At 55.3% G+C, this 19,721-nt stretch overlaps 1 protein-coding gene across 5 annotated transcripts; it reads left to right on the top strand.

Annotated features, from left to right (window-relative positions):
• The first annotated feature begins 1 nt into the window (after position 1).
• Positions 2 to 19,463, top strand: TRAF2 (TNF receptor associated factor 2). 5 transcript variants are annotated; one of them, XM_085239292.1, is made up of 11 exons: positions 2 to 736; positions 1,626 to 1,846; positions 2,293 to 2,371; positions 2,747 to 2,845; positions 9,281 to 9,442; positions 11,548 to 11,622; positions 12,365 to 12,439; positions 13,116 to 13,475; positions 14,277 to 14,454; positions 15,986 to 16,134; positions 16,659 to 19,463. In XM_085239292.1, the coding sequence occupies exons 1-11, from the start codon at positions 719 to 721 to the stop codon at positions 16,875 to 16,877; spliced, it is 1,635 nt and encodes a 544-aa protein (XP_085095418.1). In that variant the 5' UTR covers positions 2 to 718; the 3' UTR covers positions 16,878 to 19,463. The 5 variants fall into 5 exon arrangements, with proteins under 5 accessions (XP_085095418.1, XP_085095420.1, XP_085095417.1 ...); XM_085239291.1 differs by lacking the exon at positions 2 to 736 and adding an exon at positions 1,054 to 1,285 and having other exon boundaries at positions 1,666 to 1,846; XM_085239290.1 differs by lacking the exon at positions 2 to 736 and adding an exon at positions 1,150 to 1,285.
• Positions 19,464 to 19,721: the final 258 nt, after the last annotated feature.

The raw sequence follows: 19,721 nt of genomic DNA, 5'->3' as shown, positions 1-19,721 counted from the left end.
TGCGCCGTCCCGCTCAGTGCCCGGCCGCCCTGGGATCTCGGTGCGGAAAGCCCGACAGCCGCTGTCACCTCTGGGGCGGCGTCTCACGGCCTTTGTGTAACGCTGTGCCCAGCTGTGGGATGCACGTGGTGTTCGGGCCTCGGCCCTGCAAAGCGGCTCCTGCTGCTCTGGAAGCCTCCGTGCCCGGTTCTCCTCCCCGCTCCCGCTGCGGCCCCGCTGATGTCTGTGGGCGGCGGTGGCGCCCGGACCTCCATTCGGTCCCCGGCAACACCCGCGTGGCCCCGCAGCTCCCGGCTCACACCAGAGCTGCACGCGGGTTGCGAGGGCCCGGCTCGGGCATCGTCAATCCGCCCTGCCCGGCTGCGGCCAAGCGGGATTTCCCAGCCCTGAGCGAATTCCCCTCGGGGTGCGAACGAGAGCCGGTGCCCTGCCCGCGCCGCGGGGCAGCGGAGCCCCAGCGCCCCCAGGTCCGGGCCGGCCGCGGCTTCCCGCGGGGTGCGGGCGGGGCACCGCTGCGTGGTCGGCGCCGCGGGGCTGGGCGCTGCGGAGGCGGCTGCTGCGTGAGCTCCGGCAGCGCCGAGTTCCCCTGCAGAAAGCACCTCGGCGTGACCTCACCGCCACGCGGCAGGCGCTCGTGTTTCCCCGTCGCCTCCTGGGACTCGGAAACCTGCCCGGCCTCCGGCTGCCTCCGCGCTGTGTCCGTGCGGGGCTGCGAGCCATGGCGCTGTGTGTGCAGGTAGGGCTGCGCTCGCTGCTGGGACTCGGCTGGGCGGTCCGGAGCCGCGGTGAGGGGGAACGAGGTGGGCTGAGCCGGGGGGCTCCTGGGGGCGGCGTGGGGGCTGCGGCACGGTGCCGGCTGCTGCTGTCCCGGGGGACCCGAGCCCGGTCCCGGTGTGGGGCTGCCCGGGCCCAGGGGTCAGTGCCGAGAACGTGGGCAGTGGGGTGCAGGTGGGGTGGGGCCGGGGCTGGGTGACAGCGAGAAGGTGGCACTTTGGGGGGGGGGGGGGGGGCAGGTGACTGCAGGGGTGATACGCAGCGGGGACAGCGTGGGGGGCGACTTGGGGGGGGATGAGAGGGGGAAGGGGGGGGAAGGGGGGGTGTCTCCATGGGAGGAGCGGCGGGGTGTGGCCGCACCGGGTGTGGACGTGCCGCCCCGCCCCCAGCCGGTCTCCACGGGCGGGGCCGTTGCCGGGCGGTGGCGCAGTGCGGGGCGGGCCGCGCTCCACGTGTCCGGCGGGCGGGGCCTGCGCGCGTTTCCGGTGCGGGACGCGGACGGACGGGGCCGGTGAGCGCGGCGCCGCCGGCGGGCGGCCCTCGGGGGGCGGGGGAGCGGCCGCGGGGCTCCGGCGGGGCGGGGCGGGCAGCGGGAGGCGGGCTCTGCACCGTGGGAACGCGCTCCGCCCCCCCGCCCGGCCCGGCCGCTTCGGAGATCGCCGCCGCCTTCGAGCGGCCGGGCCGCGGGGCCGGGTCGGCGCCTTCGGGTCGCTCCCCGGAGCGGAGCTGCGGGCGCTGAGTCGGGCCGGGTTCGTCCCGGGCCTCGCGGCGCGGTTTGCCGGTGCTCCGCGATAGCGAGGCGTTGCCGTCCTCCAGGTATAACAAAACAGGGAACGTATTTTTATTTCCAGGCTCTGGGTGTACAGCCGGAATTTTTTGTTCCCATGGCAGCAGCAAATTCGACTCCGCCCGGCTCTCTGGACCTGAACCAGCCCGGGTTTGCGAAGGAGATCCTGGGAACTAAGCTGGAGGTGAAGTACCTCTGCTCGGACTGCAGGAACATACTGAGGCGGCCCTTCCAGGCTCAGTGCGGGCATCGCTATTGCTCCTATTGCTTGAAGAAAATTATAAGGTAAATTTGTGCCTTTGGCCTTAAAATGAAGGCTTAGGAGCGGCGGAAGAGATGAAGGAGCTGGAGGGCCGTCAGGGGAAGGAGCCGTGCGTAACCTCTGAGGTTCAGCATCAGGGATGTGTGATGTCCGATGTGCCTTCATTCCTCTACGGGTTCCCTCAGTTTGCTCCTGGACTGACGGGTGCCTCTTGTGCCCAAACGTGAGGCGCACGGTTCAGAGGATCCACTTCTGTTTCCCCTCGTTGCCTTCGAGTGGAGCTGAGGAGAGCGGTGACTCACGAGGCGAATAAAAAGCCCCAAGTAGCAGAAATGGGTACCCAAACTACAGCTGAGCAGAGGCTCGGTGGATTGTCTAGAGGATAAGAGAATCCTTTCACTGTGTTGAGTTGTTAGAAGCCAATTATTTCATAAATTCAGTGTTTGATTATTGTTTTTGTGTCTGCTAGTTCTGGGCCTCAAAAATGTGCGAGCTGCATTCAAGAAGGAATATATGAAGAAGGAGTTTCTATTTTGGAAACCAGCTCTGTAAGTAAAAATCGAAAAGAAAAAAATCCCTGTTGTTAATGCTGCTTGTTGCTTTCCTTTAAAACACAAGACTTTTGGGATCTGTGTGCTCTTTGGAAACGTTCTGTTGAGCAGTGAGAGTTAGAATTAATGAGGTGAACTCCCCAGCTTGTAAAATCCAGGTCATGGGAATATAGCAGTGACCTACTTAAGTGCTATAATAAAGATCTGTTTGCCATTAGCACACCTCTGAGGATGTGGCAACTGGCATGGGGAGGAGTCCTTTCTTTATTTGTTTTACATTTTTGTTAAGAATGGTTAATAAAGAATGAGGAGACTGGGCCGTGTTTGCACCCCCTCAGTGATTTCTGTGCTCTTTTACCTTTTCCACTTCAGGCTTTCCCAGACAACGCAGCTCGTCGGGAGGTGGAAAGTCTGCCTGCTGTCTGTATTAACGAGGGCTGCACGTGGAAGGGGACTATTAAAGAGTATGAGGTAAATCCCGAAGAAGGGCTTTTGGTATCTGCACACTTTTTCTTTCCTCTGTGTGCCAACAGGAGAGGTTCGGGGGGGGTTTGCTTTCTTCTGAAGCTGGCAGTGATGGGAGCTTACACCTTTGCTGTGCTGTAAGCAAAGCCCTCTGGGAGCTGCAGAAATTTCCTCACAGAGCTGGGTTTGTGCATCCTGCTGAGGGCATGGGCTGAACTGGAAGAATTTGCTTATCATCTCAGGCTCTGAACTCTTCACTTCCACAAAGAGAACCACCTGTACTACCTCTAATTGCCTTCTGCCCAAAGAGATGAGGAAACTGTCAAGGAACTGTGCCTTACAGCGAGATTGCTAAGTTTGCTGTGCTGTGTGAACCTGCAGTCTATTTCTGAGCTGTGAGCTTGGGGCAGGCAGCCTGGCCATCCACAGTCCTGATTTCAGCCAGCTGCAGGGCCAAGTAGCACCTGCAGAAAGAGGGCAAGGTGATTGGGTGTCATTTGCTGGCTCAACACACGCTGCTCCGAATAACTCTGTGCCACCAGGATGTTTTCTGCTCATCTTTGGAAAGGTTTTCATCTGCCCTTCCTGCTCCAGGCCTTTGGACTTTAGCATGCGTACAGCTATTGTGCTTCATGTGAAGTGTTCTGGGGACTGCAATGAGCCACTTGCTTCCCTGTGCCTTCCTACAGGTTAGCTCTGCTGTGCAGAAAGCATCATTAAAATGTTGGCAGTCGGGAGCAATGTTTGCCCGCCTGTGAAGTTCTGCTGCTCCTGAAGGATCATATTGTCATCCATAATGGAATGGACGAACCATTACGAAAGGGCCCCAAATAAAAGTAGTAAACCTTTTTTCCCCCAGCACTATCCCTAGATAAAGGCTGTTGCCTGGTTGTTCACCAGGCTGAGATGTGTAGCAGGAAGGAGTTTCAGCACTCTTCAGAGATTCTCTTGGCAATGCCACTGCAGGATGGCATGAAGAGACAGCGTGGCCATGGGTCACTCTGAGCTCCTGCCCACAGCTGTGCTGCTGCTGTGTTTCCCTGCCCTCCTGCCTGGAGCTTTCAGCTTCTTTGCACTGGCACATTCTGAAAGATAAGAGGGTATAGGATGCTAAAAGCTTCTCCTGCTTCAAAATTCTTCTTAGATCTCTAAGTAGCATGTGGTGTGGATGCATGTGCCTGGATAAATCTGAAGTTAAAAGCTTGTTGCCAATACAGCACAGATCAGCGAGGAGCCTCATTGCAGAGTGCAGTGTTGTGCTGGGATTCGTGATCCAAGCCGTTGTGCTGGTGTGTGTGCAGGCCTTGTCCCGTGCTGTAATTGTGCTGGTGACCTGCTGCTTATGACACAGAGGTCTCATGCCTGCTGGAGTGCTTTGAATGCCAGTTGTAGTGAGCAAGCTTATCTCCATCAGCCTGAACCAAATGTGGTTTGTCAGCAGCTTACCATGCTCATGTCAGGGTGCTGTGGCTTCTGAACTCTTTCTCCTGGATTAAAGAAGTCCTGATAAGCAGCTCCTGCAGGGCTCACCACAAGTTGGCATGTGCCAGCGGTCCATTCAGTGTGTCTGAAAAGCTTCTCGAGGCAGCAGGCTGCCCTGCAATGGGTCTCCCTTCCCTTGGGTGCACGTTGTGGTGCTTTGGGTTCTTGTGCACGGCTTCCAGAGCTCCTGGAGTGATGAGGTGCTGGAAAGCAATGCGTGGGGCTGAGGGCCCACGTGAGGGAAGGAGAGGCGGGCTTGAGTGTTAACCCAGTGCTCTGTGCTCTGTGTGTGGCTGTCAGCAGTGCCCCACGGGCTCATAGCTCAGCGTGATGGTGGTGGCACAGCTCAGCTTTGCAGTGTGCCCTCTGCTGTTGCATTGCAGGCGGCAGTGTGTATCAGCGTTGTAATGTCCTGCGGCAGCAGTGCTCCTGTGATGGAAAGTCCCTAGCTGTGCTATTTCCGACGGGACATGGAAAGTCCCTCCGAGCTAATTCATTGTTTGCTCATTTAAGACTTGTGCAGTGTTGGCACTGAGAGGCTGATCTGGCTGCTCTCCCCTTATAAATCAAGAGATACTGTCACTTTTGGTTTGCTACCGTTATCGGGGTACAAACGAGAAAAAAATGTCCTGCAGCTGCAAAGCTCTACAAAAAAACAAGGACAAAGTTAAGTTCAGTTTTGCTTTTTGCTTTCTGTTCAAGCCCCTGTTCACGTCTCACAGGGACATACAGAACCGAAAGAGTGAAATCTGCTCAGACATGACTTGCAATTCTGCTTCAAGTTGTGCAAAGTGTACAGAATACGTAAGCACTCAGAACATGTCTGGGTTTATAAATGCATTTTTTTGACTATTGGATGCAGTTGTAAATTTTTAGCGGCGTTCAGCCAAAGTGTTTTGTGGTGGGACTGGTGGGGGTTTTCCTTTTAATCTGCACCCCCTTTTCAGATCTAGGTTTCATGATAATCGGTCTGAATGTACGCACAGGAAGGCGAGCTGTGGGCAGGGGCCTTTAGGTGCAGGTGGAAAATCTGAGCAGGGGCAGAGAAACTAAAACTATCCCCTGAGAGCAAAAGGAAAGACTAAGAAAGCGTGTCCCATGGTGTCCAGGAGCTTGGGGGAGCAATGCAAATATTTATGCTGGGTCTGCCCAACAAGTTCTGTGCGAAGGGGAGTTCTGTTTTAAGCTTAATCGTGATGGCTCTATTTAAACTGATTTGCTGTCAGCCACGGTGATAACCTGTCCTAATCCAAGTCAGAGAGGGCACTTTGGCTGTGTGTGATCCTTCTGCCCTGGGCCCTGGCTCACAGCACGGGAGGTGGTGAAGCATCCCGGCTGCCCTCTGTGTAGGAAGAGCTGCTCCTCTCCAGGAATGCAGTTGGAATCCTGAGCTTCACTACTGGATGGTCTCAGCCGTGTCCCTGAGAGTGCCCTGGTAGCTCTTGGTGTTGGCTTTCAGCCTCAGGCTGTGGTTTGGAGCAGAGCTGCTGGTCTTGGAAATACTCACCTGGTTCCTCTGAAACGGATATGTTAGATATTTTATAGCAGCATCACCAGCATAGATGCAGCTTTCTTAGAGTTGTGGCAAGAGCACTTGGTAACTCTGTACCAGAGCAACCAGAGTTCCTTATAGAATCAGAGATTGGAAGATTTTGGCTCCAGGTTGCAACATGGTGTTGAGTGTTGTTTGCAGGTGGCTGATGAGGACCAGATTGCTTCTTCCCAGGAGGACCCACGTGCTGCAGTACCCCATGGTAGCATAGAAGGGTGTCCAGAAGGGCCTCCTGTTGCAGCAGAAGGGACGTGATGTGCCTTTGCTCGCAGGAGCTGAAGCCCACAAACAGTGCCTGCCTGCCTGTGGGGAGCAGCAGTGGCTGGCAGCTCCATCCAGGCTGTGCGGTGGGAGGTGAGCATGGGGAGCACTGGGCACGTGGGAGGGGGCTGGAAAGTCCTGCCAGCCGCGATGTGCTCACAGCACACTGCTGGGAGCCGCTCAGCCTCACTGCGGTGGCCCACCTTGTTCGCAGGCTTAGCTCGAGCCTTTGCAGACCAAGAGCTGCACCTGACTGACTTTGAAGCTGGGAGGGGGCGATGGGTCCCATTAAAGCCTGTGTGAAAACCTTGGAAGCCTCTGTGCACGGCTGTTGGCATTTTGGGGCAGCACTTCACTGCCAGCTCAGAATTCCTTGGATTCCAGAGATCAGGCGAGTGCCAGAGCCCCAGGCACACACACCCTTCTGTAAAAGATAAAGAGATTCTGTCAGCTCTTTGGACAAAGCAAAGCGATTGGCCTTGAGATCAAGCTGCTCACCACTGGTTTGCCTTTTCCATGTTGCAAAATCTGCCCTTCTCCACATGCCTGTGCAGTTCTTGGCCTCGTGCTGCAGCCACCCTTCTGCTGGGCACAGCCTCAGCTGAGGGTGCAGCGCAGCCTGCCCTCCCCTGCCCATCCCCTGCCTCAGCATTGCCTTTGCTGTGTGCTTGGTGTCACTGAAGTTTCAGCCAGGTGCTCGTTTTGGTGCAAGACATCCAGCTGTGTGCTGCTGGAGATGCTGCTTGGAGTGATGGTGTCCGACCTGTTGGCATGGCTGGGCTGTGCTGGGTGAAGAGATGTTGTCTTGGGCTTGGTTGCTCTGAAAGTAATGCCTCCTCTGTGTTTCCATGGAAGCTGCAACAAAGACAGTGAGCACAGTAAAGCTGTTTGGTGGAGCGAATTCTCAGCTACGAAATGCTGTTTTTCAGCATAGTCACCACCATTAGCTCTCTGCATTTTCATCAGTGATCAACAAACCCACACCAGCAGACGCTGTCGCTGTCACCACTGCTGAAATGCACCACCCACCCCTCACTGTGCTCACGTCCACTCTTTGGTCTCCATCAGTGTTCACAAGCATCAGTGAATGGCACTCACTGGCATTTTTTCTGCATGGAGGAATTCGATTCCACATGTTTGCTCCATACACACTCCCATGTCATGCACCATTCTGTCACACAGCAGCAACACAACGGGATATTGGTAGGAAGGTTTGGCCTCTGCTGCCATCCCATCAACATCTGTTTGTGGTGTTGTGGGCAAACATCATAAAACAGGAGGCAGTACTTTCAGATCAGTCCTTGTAAAGTACATAATACAGGTAACATAAGTAACAAAGCGTTTTAATTTTTAGTATATTTGTCATTAAAACATAACAAGGAGAGCAACAAAGCCGTGTCACGGGCTGGATGTGTCCTCTCAGAGGAAGGGAGAGCTCTGCAGAGCAGCGGAGCCCTGAGGGCTGCTTGGGGTGTTGGGTGGTGTGCATGGAACAGGGCAGGCTTTCCTGCTGCTAGTGCCTGGCAGCGTTTGGCTGTCAGGACCACGCAGCAGTGGTGAGTTCAGATGCGTGCTATGAAACGTGCAGGTGCCTGGCATCGCTGGCAGGACAGCGTGATGGGGCTGTGACAGCTTGTTCTGAGGCCGTGACCTTGGCTGATGTGGGGCAGCACCTCTTGGGGCTTTGCCAAGTGGCTGCGTGGTACCTGGGAGCTGGCCTCATGGTGTTATGTCTGTTTGCAGTTCCTCTGAACCTCCTAGTTATCGAGCAGCAGTTTACCCCGACTCATTAGAGCCTGCTATGGTCACACTGAATTTCCTTGGCGAGCAGATTTGGTTGTCTGTGTGGATGGAGCAGCTCCCACCCAGCAGGGAACTCAGGCTGCTCCAACTGAGATCTGAGTCCTCCTGGCAAAACCCATCCTCTGAGCTGGCGGGGACTGCAAAAGAAGAAACTGGGGAAAGCATCCTTGGATGCCCCACAGCATTGTGTTACTCAAGCAGTAGGAAAGGCAGAATCCATCCCAGGAAGCGGTAGAAGTGCTGCTGCTGCTTTCAGTGTTTCTCATGGTGCCGGCCCTCCCCAGACACCACTGCTGCCTCTTGAGCTGCTTTGTTGTCAGAAACACCACCTCAAATTCTTTCTAACCTCTGGATACCAAATCAAACATCTGTCTCATCAGTCCTAAAAGCTGATTAATGACAGCATAGGCTGCCGAAAGCAGAAGTTCTGCAGCACAGGTCCTCATTCTGCAAACAGAAGTGAGGGAGGCCCTGTAAAAGCCATAACATCATGTCTGTCAACTTTTGTGCTGCCCTCCAGCAAGCACTGTGCGGGCAGCCATGGTTTCCATGCCCTGAGTTTGCCCGGCCGCAGCTCTGAGCAGTGAGTGGTGGTTGATCTGCACACCAGCTGTAGGTTCAGCAGTTTATGAGGCTGAATTAACTCTGCTGCAGCGTCTGGGCTGGCAGTGCCACAGCTCTGGCTGTGCTCTGTGTGCCAGTCCCCTTCCAGCTGTTTCTCCTCTGCCTTTCTGCAAGTTTTCCTTCCTCTTAGCTACTCCCTCCCTGCTGCCACCCCCTTTGGCTTTGTGCATGTCGTCTTGTTTCTATGCTCGGAGCACTTTCCCGGAGCAACCTGCACCCCTGGGATGCTGTGTGGAGCACTGCGGGGTGCAGCCCAGCCTGTGCTGTGTGCAGACAACAGGGGCTCGCAGCAGAGTGCTGCTGGCTGTTCTCAGCTGCCTGCCTTGTCCCCAGCATTGTGTTGTGCTGATGGATTTCCCAGCACAGTTGAGAAACCTTCTTGGCATAGATGTTCATTCGTGCCATGTTTGGAGCGGGGCAGCTGGAGGCAAGGACAAATCCTGTTCCACCACCACGACGTGGGGTTGGTGACTTTCAGAAGTAGTTCAAGTCAAGTTCAGCGGAGCTTTTGATACCTGGAGCAGCAATCAGATTAAACTGCAGTTTTCCCTTTTGTCTCATTTACGCAGGCCCGGCAGAGCAGCTCCTCCTGGCATTCCTTAGCAGATGATCATTCCAGCTCTGGGGATCAGCTGCTGTTGCTAAGCCCAGCTTCTCTGCCCGTGTGTGTCTGCTTTTCTGTCCGGCTGTACTGAACTGTGCTGCTCTCCCTGTCACAGAGCTGCCATGAGGGGAACTGCCCGTTCCTGCTGATTGAGTGCCAGGCATGCAGAGGTGTGATCCCTCTGAATGAGAAGGAGCGCCACTCTGAGCGGGAGTGCCCCGAGAGAACCCTCAACTGCAAATACTGCAAATCACTTTTCTACTTCCCAGATATTAAGGTACGAGAGTTATATCCTGCGCACCGCAGGCCGCTGCGGGACCTGGAGGTGAGGGGAGGAGTGCTGGGTGCCTCCGCCGCAGCCCATCGTGCTGCAGTGGTTGTCCGTGAGCGTGGGGCTGTCCTGGCCCTGGGAGGCTGCTGGAGGCCGCTTTCCCAGCCGCTCAGCTCCTGCAGAATTGCCCGTCCTTGCAGGGTGCAGCCGATGTGCTGTGCGGCAGCGCTGCTGGAACGCTTTGTTTTTAGGGAGGGAGATCGATCTGTGAGATCAGCCAATGGCTTTGGTGTTGTTGAGCGGGAAGGAGGTGGTGTTGTGGAGGCTGACTTCTGCCCACGTTTGTTTTTTTCCTGCTGCAAGCAGCTGAGCCACTGCAGTTGGTGTTGAGGTAGCAGGGGACGGTCTGACTCGGGCTGTGCTCTTCCAGCTCGGCTCTAATTCCTTTATTGCTGTCTCCTCCCTCCTCCCCCCATCTTACTCTGAACAAGTTCACAGCAGGAGAGTGACCTGCTCTTACCTGGCACAGTGGCATCAATGGTTTTCCGATGCTGCTTGCAGCTGGTGCCAGGCATCAGAGCTGCCTGTGTGCAGCTGTGGGTTTGGGAGAGCTGTGGCAGGAGGATTGCCTCATCCCTGGGTGGCAGAGTGCTGCAGATCAGGCTCGTGTGCCTGCCTCAGCTGCTGGGCAGGGTGAGTTTCGGTAGGCAGCATTCCTGCATTCCTGCGCGATGCAGCACCCACAGAGTGGGCAGGGGCAGAAGTAGGGGTTCTGGAGGAGCCCTACGCTGTTGGTATTCAAATGTCCTATGAACCAGGAGCTTTGGGTCTGTGCCAGTTGGAGCTCACGTTGCTGAGCGGCACTTGGAGCCGTGCAGGGCTGTTTTGCAGCGCTCCGGCTGTGAGCTCAGCACCCATCACAGGGCTGTGTGTTGTGGGGAGGTGCCAGCACAGAGAGGAGCACTGCGAGGTGGGAGGCTGCAAACAACCAGGTGGTGATTTCGCACATCGCCGTAGGTGCAGGAGAAGTGCAAAATCCCCTCTTTCAAGTGGCTGCAGTGGCTCCTGCTTCAGCCGGAGCGCAGCATCTGTTGCTGTGCCAGCACTCTGTGGGTCATGGGGAGTTGTTGTCTGATGCTGTAGAACCAGAGAGCAGCTGGAGGAAAGGGCTCATCCCCTCTGCAGGCTGCCTCTGCCTTCCTCTGCCCACCAAGGGAACCAGGGGGTGGCTGTTCAGGGACAGCACTGTGAGCCTTTGGCTCCACCTGCTCATCTCAAGTATGAAAAGGAGAGAATTCCCGGCATGCCACTTGTGGGTTTCACTTTCCAATTTGTGATGTGGTAAGAGAGCAGCTTGCACATGTCCCTCCTCCTGGAGGTGGTGACTTGTTTTAATACAGGTAAACGTGAGCAGGTTTTCAGGGCATCTGGTTTCAGACAGCTGCTTTGTAAATATGTCATTTTTTTCTGTTACTGCCAGAAGGGTGTTGTTAAACACTTCTAGCTCAGTCTTGATCTGCCTGTTAATGGAATTTGCAGTGGTGCATGGAAGCTCACGTAAGCTCGGACAGAAAAGCAAGAGGTGATTTCTGGATGCCTCATTACAGAAGCCAAATATCGGTTGTTCTGGTGGGTTGGAGCACACGGAGATGGGTTTGAGCTGTGTAGAAGCGGCACGGAGCACAGCGGTGCTCCAGCAGTGCCCATTGAGCAGTGCGTGCTGTGGGCAGAGCGTGGCACTGCTGTGATCCTTGTCGTGACATGAGATACAGGGGGTGGTTTTAAATGATTTCCTTTCTGGCTGAAAAATGCTTTTCTGTTGAACTGATCCCGAAAACTTCCACTCGTGACCTTGCTGAGATGCTGCCCCAATGCGCCTTTTCCATGCAAAGCCGTGCATGGAGCTTTCTCTTGATTCATCAAAGCTGTTATCTCTTTTTTTTTTCCTTTTTTTTTTTTTTCCTTTAAAATGTTATGGCAACTCTTTAAATCGAGGCTGAGGCTCACTCGGCTGCATACACACCCAAAGCGCTGGCAGCCTGGAGGTCACAGAACTGAGCCAGCACAGAGAGTTCTGAGCGCACCAAAGCGTCCTGTCTGTTCTTTTACAGGCTCACGATGAGGTCTGCCCAAAATTTCCATTGACTTGTGAGGGCTGCGGGAAGAAGAAGATCCCCAGAGAGAAGGTATGATGCTGCCAGGGGGCAGCAGAGCTGGGGGGAGCTGAGGCCATCCAGGAGCAGAGTGGGGGAGCAGTGAGGTGGCAGCCCGCTGTGCACGTGTGGCTTTTCCATGAGGCTGAACATAGCGATGGGAAATCAGAGACAAGGATGTTTCCTCGTCAAAAAGATGAGGAAACATCCAGCATAAGGAGGGACTTTGTGCCGTGAGCTCTGGACGTGCTGGAGCCCAGCAGTGGGTAGGCTCACACTGCTGGGATTCCGGTGGCTGCTCCACCCATTAACTGCCGCTCGGATCTCTCCCCTCAGCGTGGGACTGAGCAACCTGGGGCTGCGCCTGGAAGCTTTTCAAAAACTGGTTTAAAAACTGTTTTGACATCTGTTGCAGCAGATGTGGGTGTTCAGTGGGCTGCTCACAACAGACCACTGATACCTGACAGTGGGAGGCATGGCAGAAACAAGATGGCAGCGTGCCAGCGCTGCTTAGCGCCGATCATACGCTGCGTGGGAATCCAAACGAGCATCTCAGAGGCCGTGGGTTATTGGCACTGCTCTGCAGAGCTCCAGCCTTGGCCTCCATGCTTCAGGGCAGCTGCCAGCTGTGAGCAGCTGAGGTGCAGTGCGGCTGCCAGCATTGGTTTGAGGCTGTTCTTCGATTTGTCTTTGGGTTCCCAGACCTCAGTGAGCTGGAGAGGGAGTGACCTGTGTGACATCAGATCCGTTTAACATTATCTTCTTTCTCTTCTAGTTTCAGGACCACGTGAAGAATTGTGGCAAATGTAAAGTGCCTTGCAGATTCGAGGTTGTTGGCTGTGCTGAGATGGTAAGGGTTATCTGCTCTTTTCAGTTCCAGTGCTAGCTATGACCTGCAGATGGCTGTAGCCTGACCTGTTGCAGGTGCTGGTGCTCAGCTATTACAGCAGAGGGGTGTTTTAGAGCCTTTGTAAATGCCACTTGATATTATCTACTGCACAGATTTTGGGTACCAGAGAACGAGCAGTGCAGAAGGACATTTTGAGAACTGCACCAAATGCTTTGAGGCTCCAAGTGGTTACAGTGCTGTCAGCATGGACGTGGGCATCCCACAGCTTGTTCCACTGCTGGAGCTTGGGCAGGGCAGTATTTCTATGTGATGTGGTTTTCTCGGCTCTTAGTGGTGATGTCAGTGTAAATCCCTTCTCAGGAGGATTATGTGAGGCTTTGTCCTTTGGTGCTGCTAAGTCAGTCTGACAGAGCCCTTCTGCAAAGGGCTGGAGGAGGGCAGAGTAGGACAGTGTGTGCAGCTGAGGGAGCATTAAGCATCCATCACTGTATATGATCGCAGCTTTTCTGTAATAAAACAAAAACACCAACAAAATCCACGTTTTTTAAACTGTTTTTCTTTGATTTTTTTTCCCTTTATAATTTGAAGCTAACATTGTGGCCTCGAGAGGAGGACATTTTTCTGTGGATGGTGACAGCTTGAGCTTGCTGAATGGGATATATTTCTCTTCATGTAGGTGGAAAATGAAAAGCTACCAGAACACGAAAGCAAGTGTCTGGCAGAGCATCTGTACATGCTGCTGAGTTTTGTGCTCAGCCTCAAGAGTGGATCCGGAGGCCTGAAGCACCTTCCTGCCCTTCCCTCATCACAGAGCAGCTCTCCACTGCTGGCAGCAAACTCCCTGTGCCCAGAGTCGGAGCTCTTCAAGTCCCTGGAGCTCTTGGGAAGGTGTGACGCCCTGGAGAAGAAAACAGTGACCTTTGAGAACATTGTCTGCGTGCTCAATAGAGAGGTAGAAAGGGTATCTCTGACAGCAGAAGCGTACAGCCGGCAGCACCGATTAGACCAGGAGCAGATCGAGACACTGAGTAACAAGGTGTGCAGTGCCTGGCGCGGGCATCCTGTGCTCTGAGCAGAGCCTTCTGTCAGCTGTGTGTTCCGTGTTGTTAGCAAAGCTCCACCTGTGTCCTGTCTCTCCCTAAAGTGCTCCCTGAAGGTAGCACTAAGATACATTTGAGACTATGCCCAACCTGGAAAGCTTCCTGGAAAGATGGGAATTGAATTGACCTAAAGCAAATGCTTTAGGGTCTCTCAGTAATTAAGTGATGCAAGCGCTGTTCTTAGGTGAAGTCCTCCAGCTGGACAGGGAGGAGCTGGCGTTGCACTGAATCTCATTGCGTTCCCAGCCACTCGTTGTAGAAGTGTGATGGTGGAGGCTCAGCCTGAGAGAAGGAGCTCTCCCAGCTCTGTGTTCCAGCACGGTGTCCTTACATCTGAGGCCCTGGGAATTGTGCGGTTTGTAGTTTCTGTGCTCTCTCAGTATAGGATCTGCCAATACAGACGTAACCCTGCTGCCTCACAGCAACAAACTTGGTTGGCTGTGTATAGGTCCTTCTGTTTCTCAGTCTACTTTTGTCACAAAAGTGACTTTCTTTTTTTTCCCCCAACCTCACCCCTTGATCTGCAGCACAACAAAAGTGCTCATGGAGGGAGGTTTTCCATTCACAGCAGGAAGGTTTCGGCTCAGACACTGAGCTGTATTTGTGCGTGTTCTCCAGAACGATGGGGTTCCAAAGGAGGTTGTGGTGGATTGCCTTACATTCCTGCATTTCTACCCCCGGCCCTTTGCTCGCTGCAGTGTGTCTGACCAGGCTGCGCCGTCTGTTCCACTGAGCAGGTTCGGCAGCTGGAAAGGAGCATTGGGCTGAAAGACCTGGCCATGGCTGAGATGGAGGAAAAGATCCGCAACATGGAGGCTTCCACCTACGATGGTGTTTTCATCTGGAAGATAACAGAATTTGCCAGGAAGCGCCAGGAAGCGATCACGGGCCGCTCTCCTGCGATCTTCTCTCCAGGTTATTGCCACAAAATGGAAAAAACCTTTTTGTGCCTCATCTGGCTGTGGGGTTTGTAATGATGACCTTAGCATGTGGAATGCATGGTCGCTCTGCTGTGCTTCTGGTCTTCTCTCTTTCTCAGGGAAATCTGAACCATCTTCTGGTTTGTTTTGTGTTCATAAGAAGCATTGGGCTGAATGAAAGTGCTCTGCTGGAGGAGGTGCTCTCTGCATTGTAGAAGGTGTTTTCATTTCTCAGTGGAAAATGCAGCTGTTTTAGCTTGGGAATTGCCCTTCGTGGCACTTTTTGAAACTGGCCAGAGCTGCATGTGAGCTGGGGGCATAGATGGTGCACTGCTCCTGGTGCAATGAAAAACCACATTGTTGCTGGGCCAGGAGATAAAAGCAGTGGCACTTTTATTGTTAACTGTTTCCTGGGTGAAGACTGTCTGGAGTCCTTTTGCTAATGAAAACCTGAAAGCAAAAGGATTCCCCCTTCTTGAAGAGAACTAAACTGACACTGAAACTGTGCATGCAATTAGCATTTCCTTCTAAAAGTCAGTGACAGCTGTGGAAAACCCCTGGTCTCTGTCCTGTTCTAGAAAGGCGGTACTTCCTTCCTTCTCAGAGCAACTAAATCGGGTTCAGATCTATTTTGTTTGGCTCAGAGATAGGACCTTAACCCCTGCGCCCCATTTCCTGCCCAGCACTCAGGAGTTTCTTGACCTCAGCACCTCCTGAGGCTGCAGTTTTGTTTTAGAGCCCAGAGTGAGGTGGCAGCTCCTGGGCCCTGCTGCTCCCTGTGCCCTAAAGGAGCTCATATTGCAGTGCCCTCGCTGGGGGACCCAACTTGTGTCTGAAGTCATGACCAAGTCAGCTCCTGGAGGGGCATGAGCAGGCAGCTGGAGGGAAGGGAAGATTGCCTCTGCCTGGCACACTGGGATGTCTATGGAAGGGGCAGGACTATCTTTTCCTTTCCGTCTTGCAAGAGTAGGGTTGCACACCTTTCTTCCTGCAGTAGTTGATTGTGCTGCTTAGATGAGAAGTTTCCATTCCATGTGCTGAGGAACTGGGCTGAGAAGCAAGTGCTATGTTTGGTTTAGAAAAAAGTCGTTACGGAGGTGGTTTTCCCTCTTACAAAGCAAAATGGGCAGATGGGGATTGTTCAGATTGGGAAGGAGAAAGCTGGGAGCAGAGAGGGGTGGGCTGGGAAAGGAAAATGAGTACAATTGTTGGGTTTATATTAAAATGCAGGAGCAGAGAGAGAGCAGATAAAATCCATTGTAGGACAAATAGAAGGAAGTTACCGCCCAGTTGCTTTGTAAGGAGGCGGCTGGTGGGCTGCTCTGTTGGGCCATGTGGGGCTGCACCCCTCCCTGCAGCTCTGGGGTGCTGGGAAATGAGGGGCGTTCAGTGTTGGTGTGCCCTCCTCCCCCCACTGCTCTGTAAAACCCCAGCCTGGATTCTTCTGGGGTCCCAACTGCAGAGTCTTTGGAGGGTGCTTGGTGCCAGGCTTCGCACTTTCTGACCCACACTGTGTTTGTTAACAGCTTTCTACACAAGCAAGTATGGCTACAAGATGTGTCTGCGCGTTTACCTGAATGGGGACGGCACCGGGCGTGGGACCCATCTGTCCCTGTTCTTCGTGGTGATGAAAGGACCCAACGACGCGCTCCTGCGCTGGCCCTTCAACCAGAAGGTGGGTTTGGGTCGGAGCCCCCAGCATGGCCTGCGGCCACAGCTGCTCTGGGGCTGAAAGCATCCCATCCTGTGGGCAGGATTTGGGGAACGGCGAGGGCTGCAGGACAGCGTGCTGGAGAGAGCAGAGCTGTACTGCTGCCACGGGGCCGACCTGCCTCTGTGTGCTGTGCTGCCTGCAGTTGGTGCTTGCACAGCATCACCTGTTCAGATTTCAGCTTCTGGGCTTTGCAGAACGGCTAAGGCTGAGCGTTCTGCATCTGTTCTTGGTGGGATGGGAGCTTTCTGGGACCTAAGCAGATAGCTGTGAGGGAGGCAGGAGCTCTGTGCCTGTTGTAGGATTGCTCAGTTTGTGACTGTTCTGCCACCCAGGGGTTTCCAGGCTGCGGGCATCTCTCTGATCTGTAGACGTGCAGTGTTACATTTCTCTGTGTGTGTTTCACAGCCACAGTGACTGAGCTGCCGAGATGGGCTCCTCTGTCCTTTTCCTTCAGCTGCTCTTGTGTGTTCTCACACCTTCCACAGGTGACCCTGATGCTCTTGGATCAGAACAACCGGGAGCACATCATCGATGCGTTCCGACCCGACGTGACCTCCTCCTCCTTCCAGCGCCCGGTCACAGAAATGAACATTGCCAGCGGCTGCCCGCTGTTCTGCCCCGTCTCCGTGATGGAAGCCAAGAACTCTTACGTCCGCGATGACGCCATCTTCATTAAAGCCATCGTTGACCTCTCAGGCCTTTAACCCTCTCAGCACGGAGCAGGGAATGCAGAGCCAGCCCCTGGGCACTGCCCTGCAGGCAGGTCTCGGAGCAAGGAGGGGCGGAAGCGTGGACCTGGCCCTTCTCCAAAAGGGACCTTCTTAGTGCTGAATGGAAACAAGGTGTCTGATGGGAGCCCTCTTCCCTGGCATCAGAGAGACCTTTCCGGAGAAGACGGGTGGACGTTGGCAGGCTGTGTGGTGCAGGGATTCCTGCAGAGACTTGGATGTCTGAACCGCCGTGCTCCAGTTTCCCAGGGGCAGTGAGCACAGCTCGCCCAGCTGCTTCAGCACGTGGCCTCAGAGCTCTGTAGTGTGGCAGGGCTTTGGCCCGCCCCAGCACTGCGGGCAGCTGTGGGAGCAGGGCTGTCCTGAGGAGCACCGCTGGGCCACGTGGTGCCTCAGAGCTGGGAGGCTGCTATGCTCAGCTGTTGGGGCTGCCCTGCATGCTGGGGGACTGCTGCCTCTGCTGTCTGCAGAGAGGAGGCACAGGGGAGCCCTGCGTCCCTGTGACTGCGTTTTTGGTCAGGTGTGCTCAGGGCAGGTTGGGCGGGCAGTGCTGGCTGCCTGGGACATACAGGGCTGCAGCAGGGCTGCCTGTGGTGAAAGATAGAAATGCCTGTCCCCTGAAACCTGGGTTCATGTGCTGCAGGGGAGCTGTGTATCCAGAGCAGCGGGCTCCAGCAGTGGTGGGAGAACAGTGGCAGTGCTGGCAGCAGGCCTGAGGTGTGCACCCGTGCTCCTGTGCTTTAACCCTGGTCATGGGATGGTTGCAGCACTGTGGGCACCCCAACATGCCCCAGCCCCACCGTGCCCTGCTCTTCGGCATCATCTGGTGGGTCCTCCTTCCCCAGGCCCAGCCCTCGTCCTCTTGGAGAGCCTTTGGTACCGGGGCTGGAGCAGGCCCTGAGGGAAGCTTGCTGTTGCCCTTGCTGTTTCTGGATTGCTTGCACTGCTCCCTTCTGGGCAAGTGCTCTGCGCCTGTACCCCAGAGAAGGTCTCTATTTCGTGGAGAAGAGCCTGCTGTCACATCCCTCCATCACGGCCCGTGTGTCCCTCTGGAGTTGTTCTGTGGTGGCCACGTGTAACACCAGACTGGCCACTGGCCGTGCTGGCCCCTCTCAGCTTGCTTCCTTTCCTCCTCGCGCTTTTCCTTCCCCTTCTCACTGCCCCAGGAGCTGTGGGAGTGGTGAGCTGGGAGAGCTGAGCCCTTACCCCCTGCCTAGGTCCTCTCCAGCCCCGGCACTGCTCCTTTGCCCTGGAGGACAGGCAGAGAGGCAGCTGCCGCTGGTTGGAGAGCGGTGACCCCCCCACACCTCCCCTGGTGCTCGGGCTGCGATTGCTGCCTCTGTGAGGGGAGTGCATCTCCCTCGGTTCGGGGCAGCGGTCGCTGCCACCAGCCCTGCGGGTGCTGTGCTGCTGTGCTCTCCGTGGAGGAGGCCCTGGGCTCCACAGCTCCCTGCCTGGAACAGAGGGGGAGCAGCTGGAATTTGGAAGTGAAAAATGACGCCAGGCTGCTCTGCAGCTGCTGCAGGCATGTATTAAAGCCCAGCAAAGGGCCGGGGCTGTGCCTGTAGCATCCCTTCTCCTTTGGAGCAGTGCTGGGTACTGTGTGGGCCCTGTGCCCAGTTCCTTGCTGCAGTCCTGCTTTGTGCAAAGGCAAAGGCTGCAGCTCGGATGGGGGCTGTGCATTTTTCCAGGCTGGGCAGTGCAAGGGATGGCTGTGGAATAGGACTGGGATGCTCCTTGCTGTTTGCACCCTGCCTGCAGCCTTGCCGCTTTGCGCAGACCCTCTCTCTCTCCCAGCCTGTCTCCAGGCTCTGCTGGGCCCAGCAGTACCACTTCACCTCAGTGCCTTAGGAGGGAATGTAGCCCGGCAAAGGCTGAGCTCTGCAGACCATTCTGTGGAAATAGTTGCCAAGGAGGGCCCTTGGCCAACATCTGCCCTGAGTGGGTGGTCAGCTCTGCTAGTTTAGAATTGGGAATGGTGTATTGGGGGGGGATGAGTGGGAATTACACATATTACAGCGAAGTGATGTGCGTGTGCTGAGCACCCTCTGCCAGGGGGGCTGCAGGTCTGGCTCTATGGTGCTGGCACTGCCCCAGAGCCCAGGCTCAGCTGGGTGGGTCAGGGAGGCTGTCAGGAGCCGTGGGTGGCACTGGGGCGATGGGGAGGATGCAGCACAGCAGCCCAGTGCTGTTCCCTGCTGCTGCTTTCCTGCCCTCACACCGTGGCTGAGGAGCGCTGGTGCTGACATTGCTGCCTGGTCCTTTTCCGTTTCTTTTAGCATCTCCTGTGGTTGAGGGTTAATGGCAGTGTGTGTTCCTTGCAGCACTGCAGGGTGGGGGTGAGGTGTTCCCCTGGATGCGGCGCTGAACTGCGCTGTAAGATGGACATTTGGCACAAAGCACAGCTGGAGTGTTGTTTCTTTTTTTTCCTTTGTTTCTTGTTTTCCCTCTATTTGACCACAGCTATGAGGAAACACCCGCCTCAGTCACTGTGTCACTGTGAAGTAGTTTTTCCTTGAGGATGGTGTGCGGTGAAAACCTCTAATAAAAGCAGTGTGAGGAGCTGCTGTGTTGTGTAACTCATGGGAGGCTCCAGCGCTGCATGGAGCTGAAGAGGCAGTGCTGGGCTAGGGCAGCAGCAGGGCTATGCTGTGGGCTCCTGCTGCCCTACTGCAGTCCTCACACTCTGCCCCACACCCAGAGCCTCCCTGGGGGGAGCTGACCCCCAGCTCAACTGCTTTCCTGCAGGCACGATAAGGAAGGACACTAAGAAGGCAGCACTGCCCCAGTCCTGCCCTGCAGCTGCTTCTGCAATGGCTG

Source organism: Meleagris gallopavo, chromosome 19 (assembly GCF_905368555.1).
Source record: "Meleagris gallopavo chromosome 19, MGAL_WU_HG_1.1, whole genome shotgun sequence".
Lineage (NCBI taxonomy): Eukaryota > Metazoa > Chordata > Aves > Galliformes > Phasianidae > Meleagris > Meleagris gallopavo.
The sequence above is the reverse complement of the archived record's forward strand: the minus strand, read 5'-3'. Positions and strand labels throughout refer to the sequence as shown.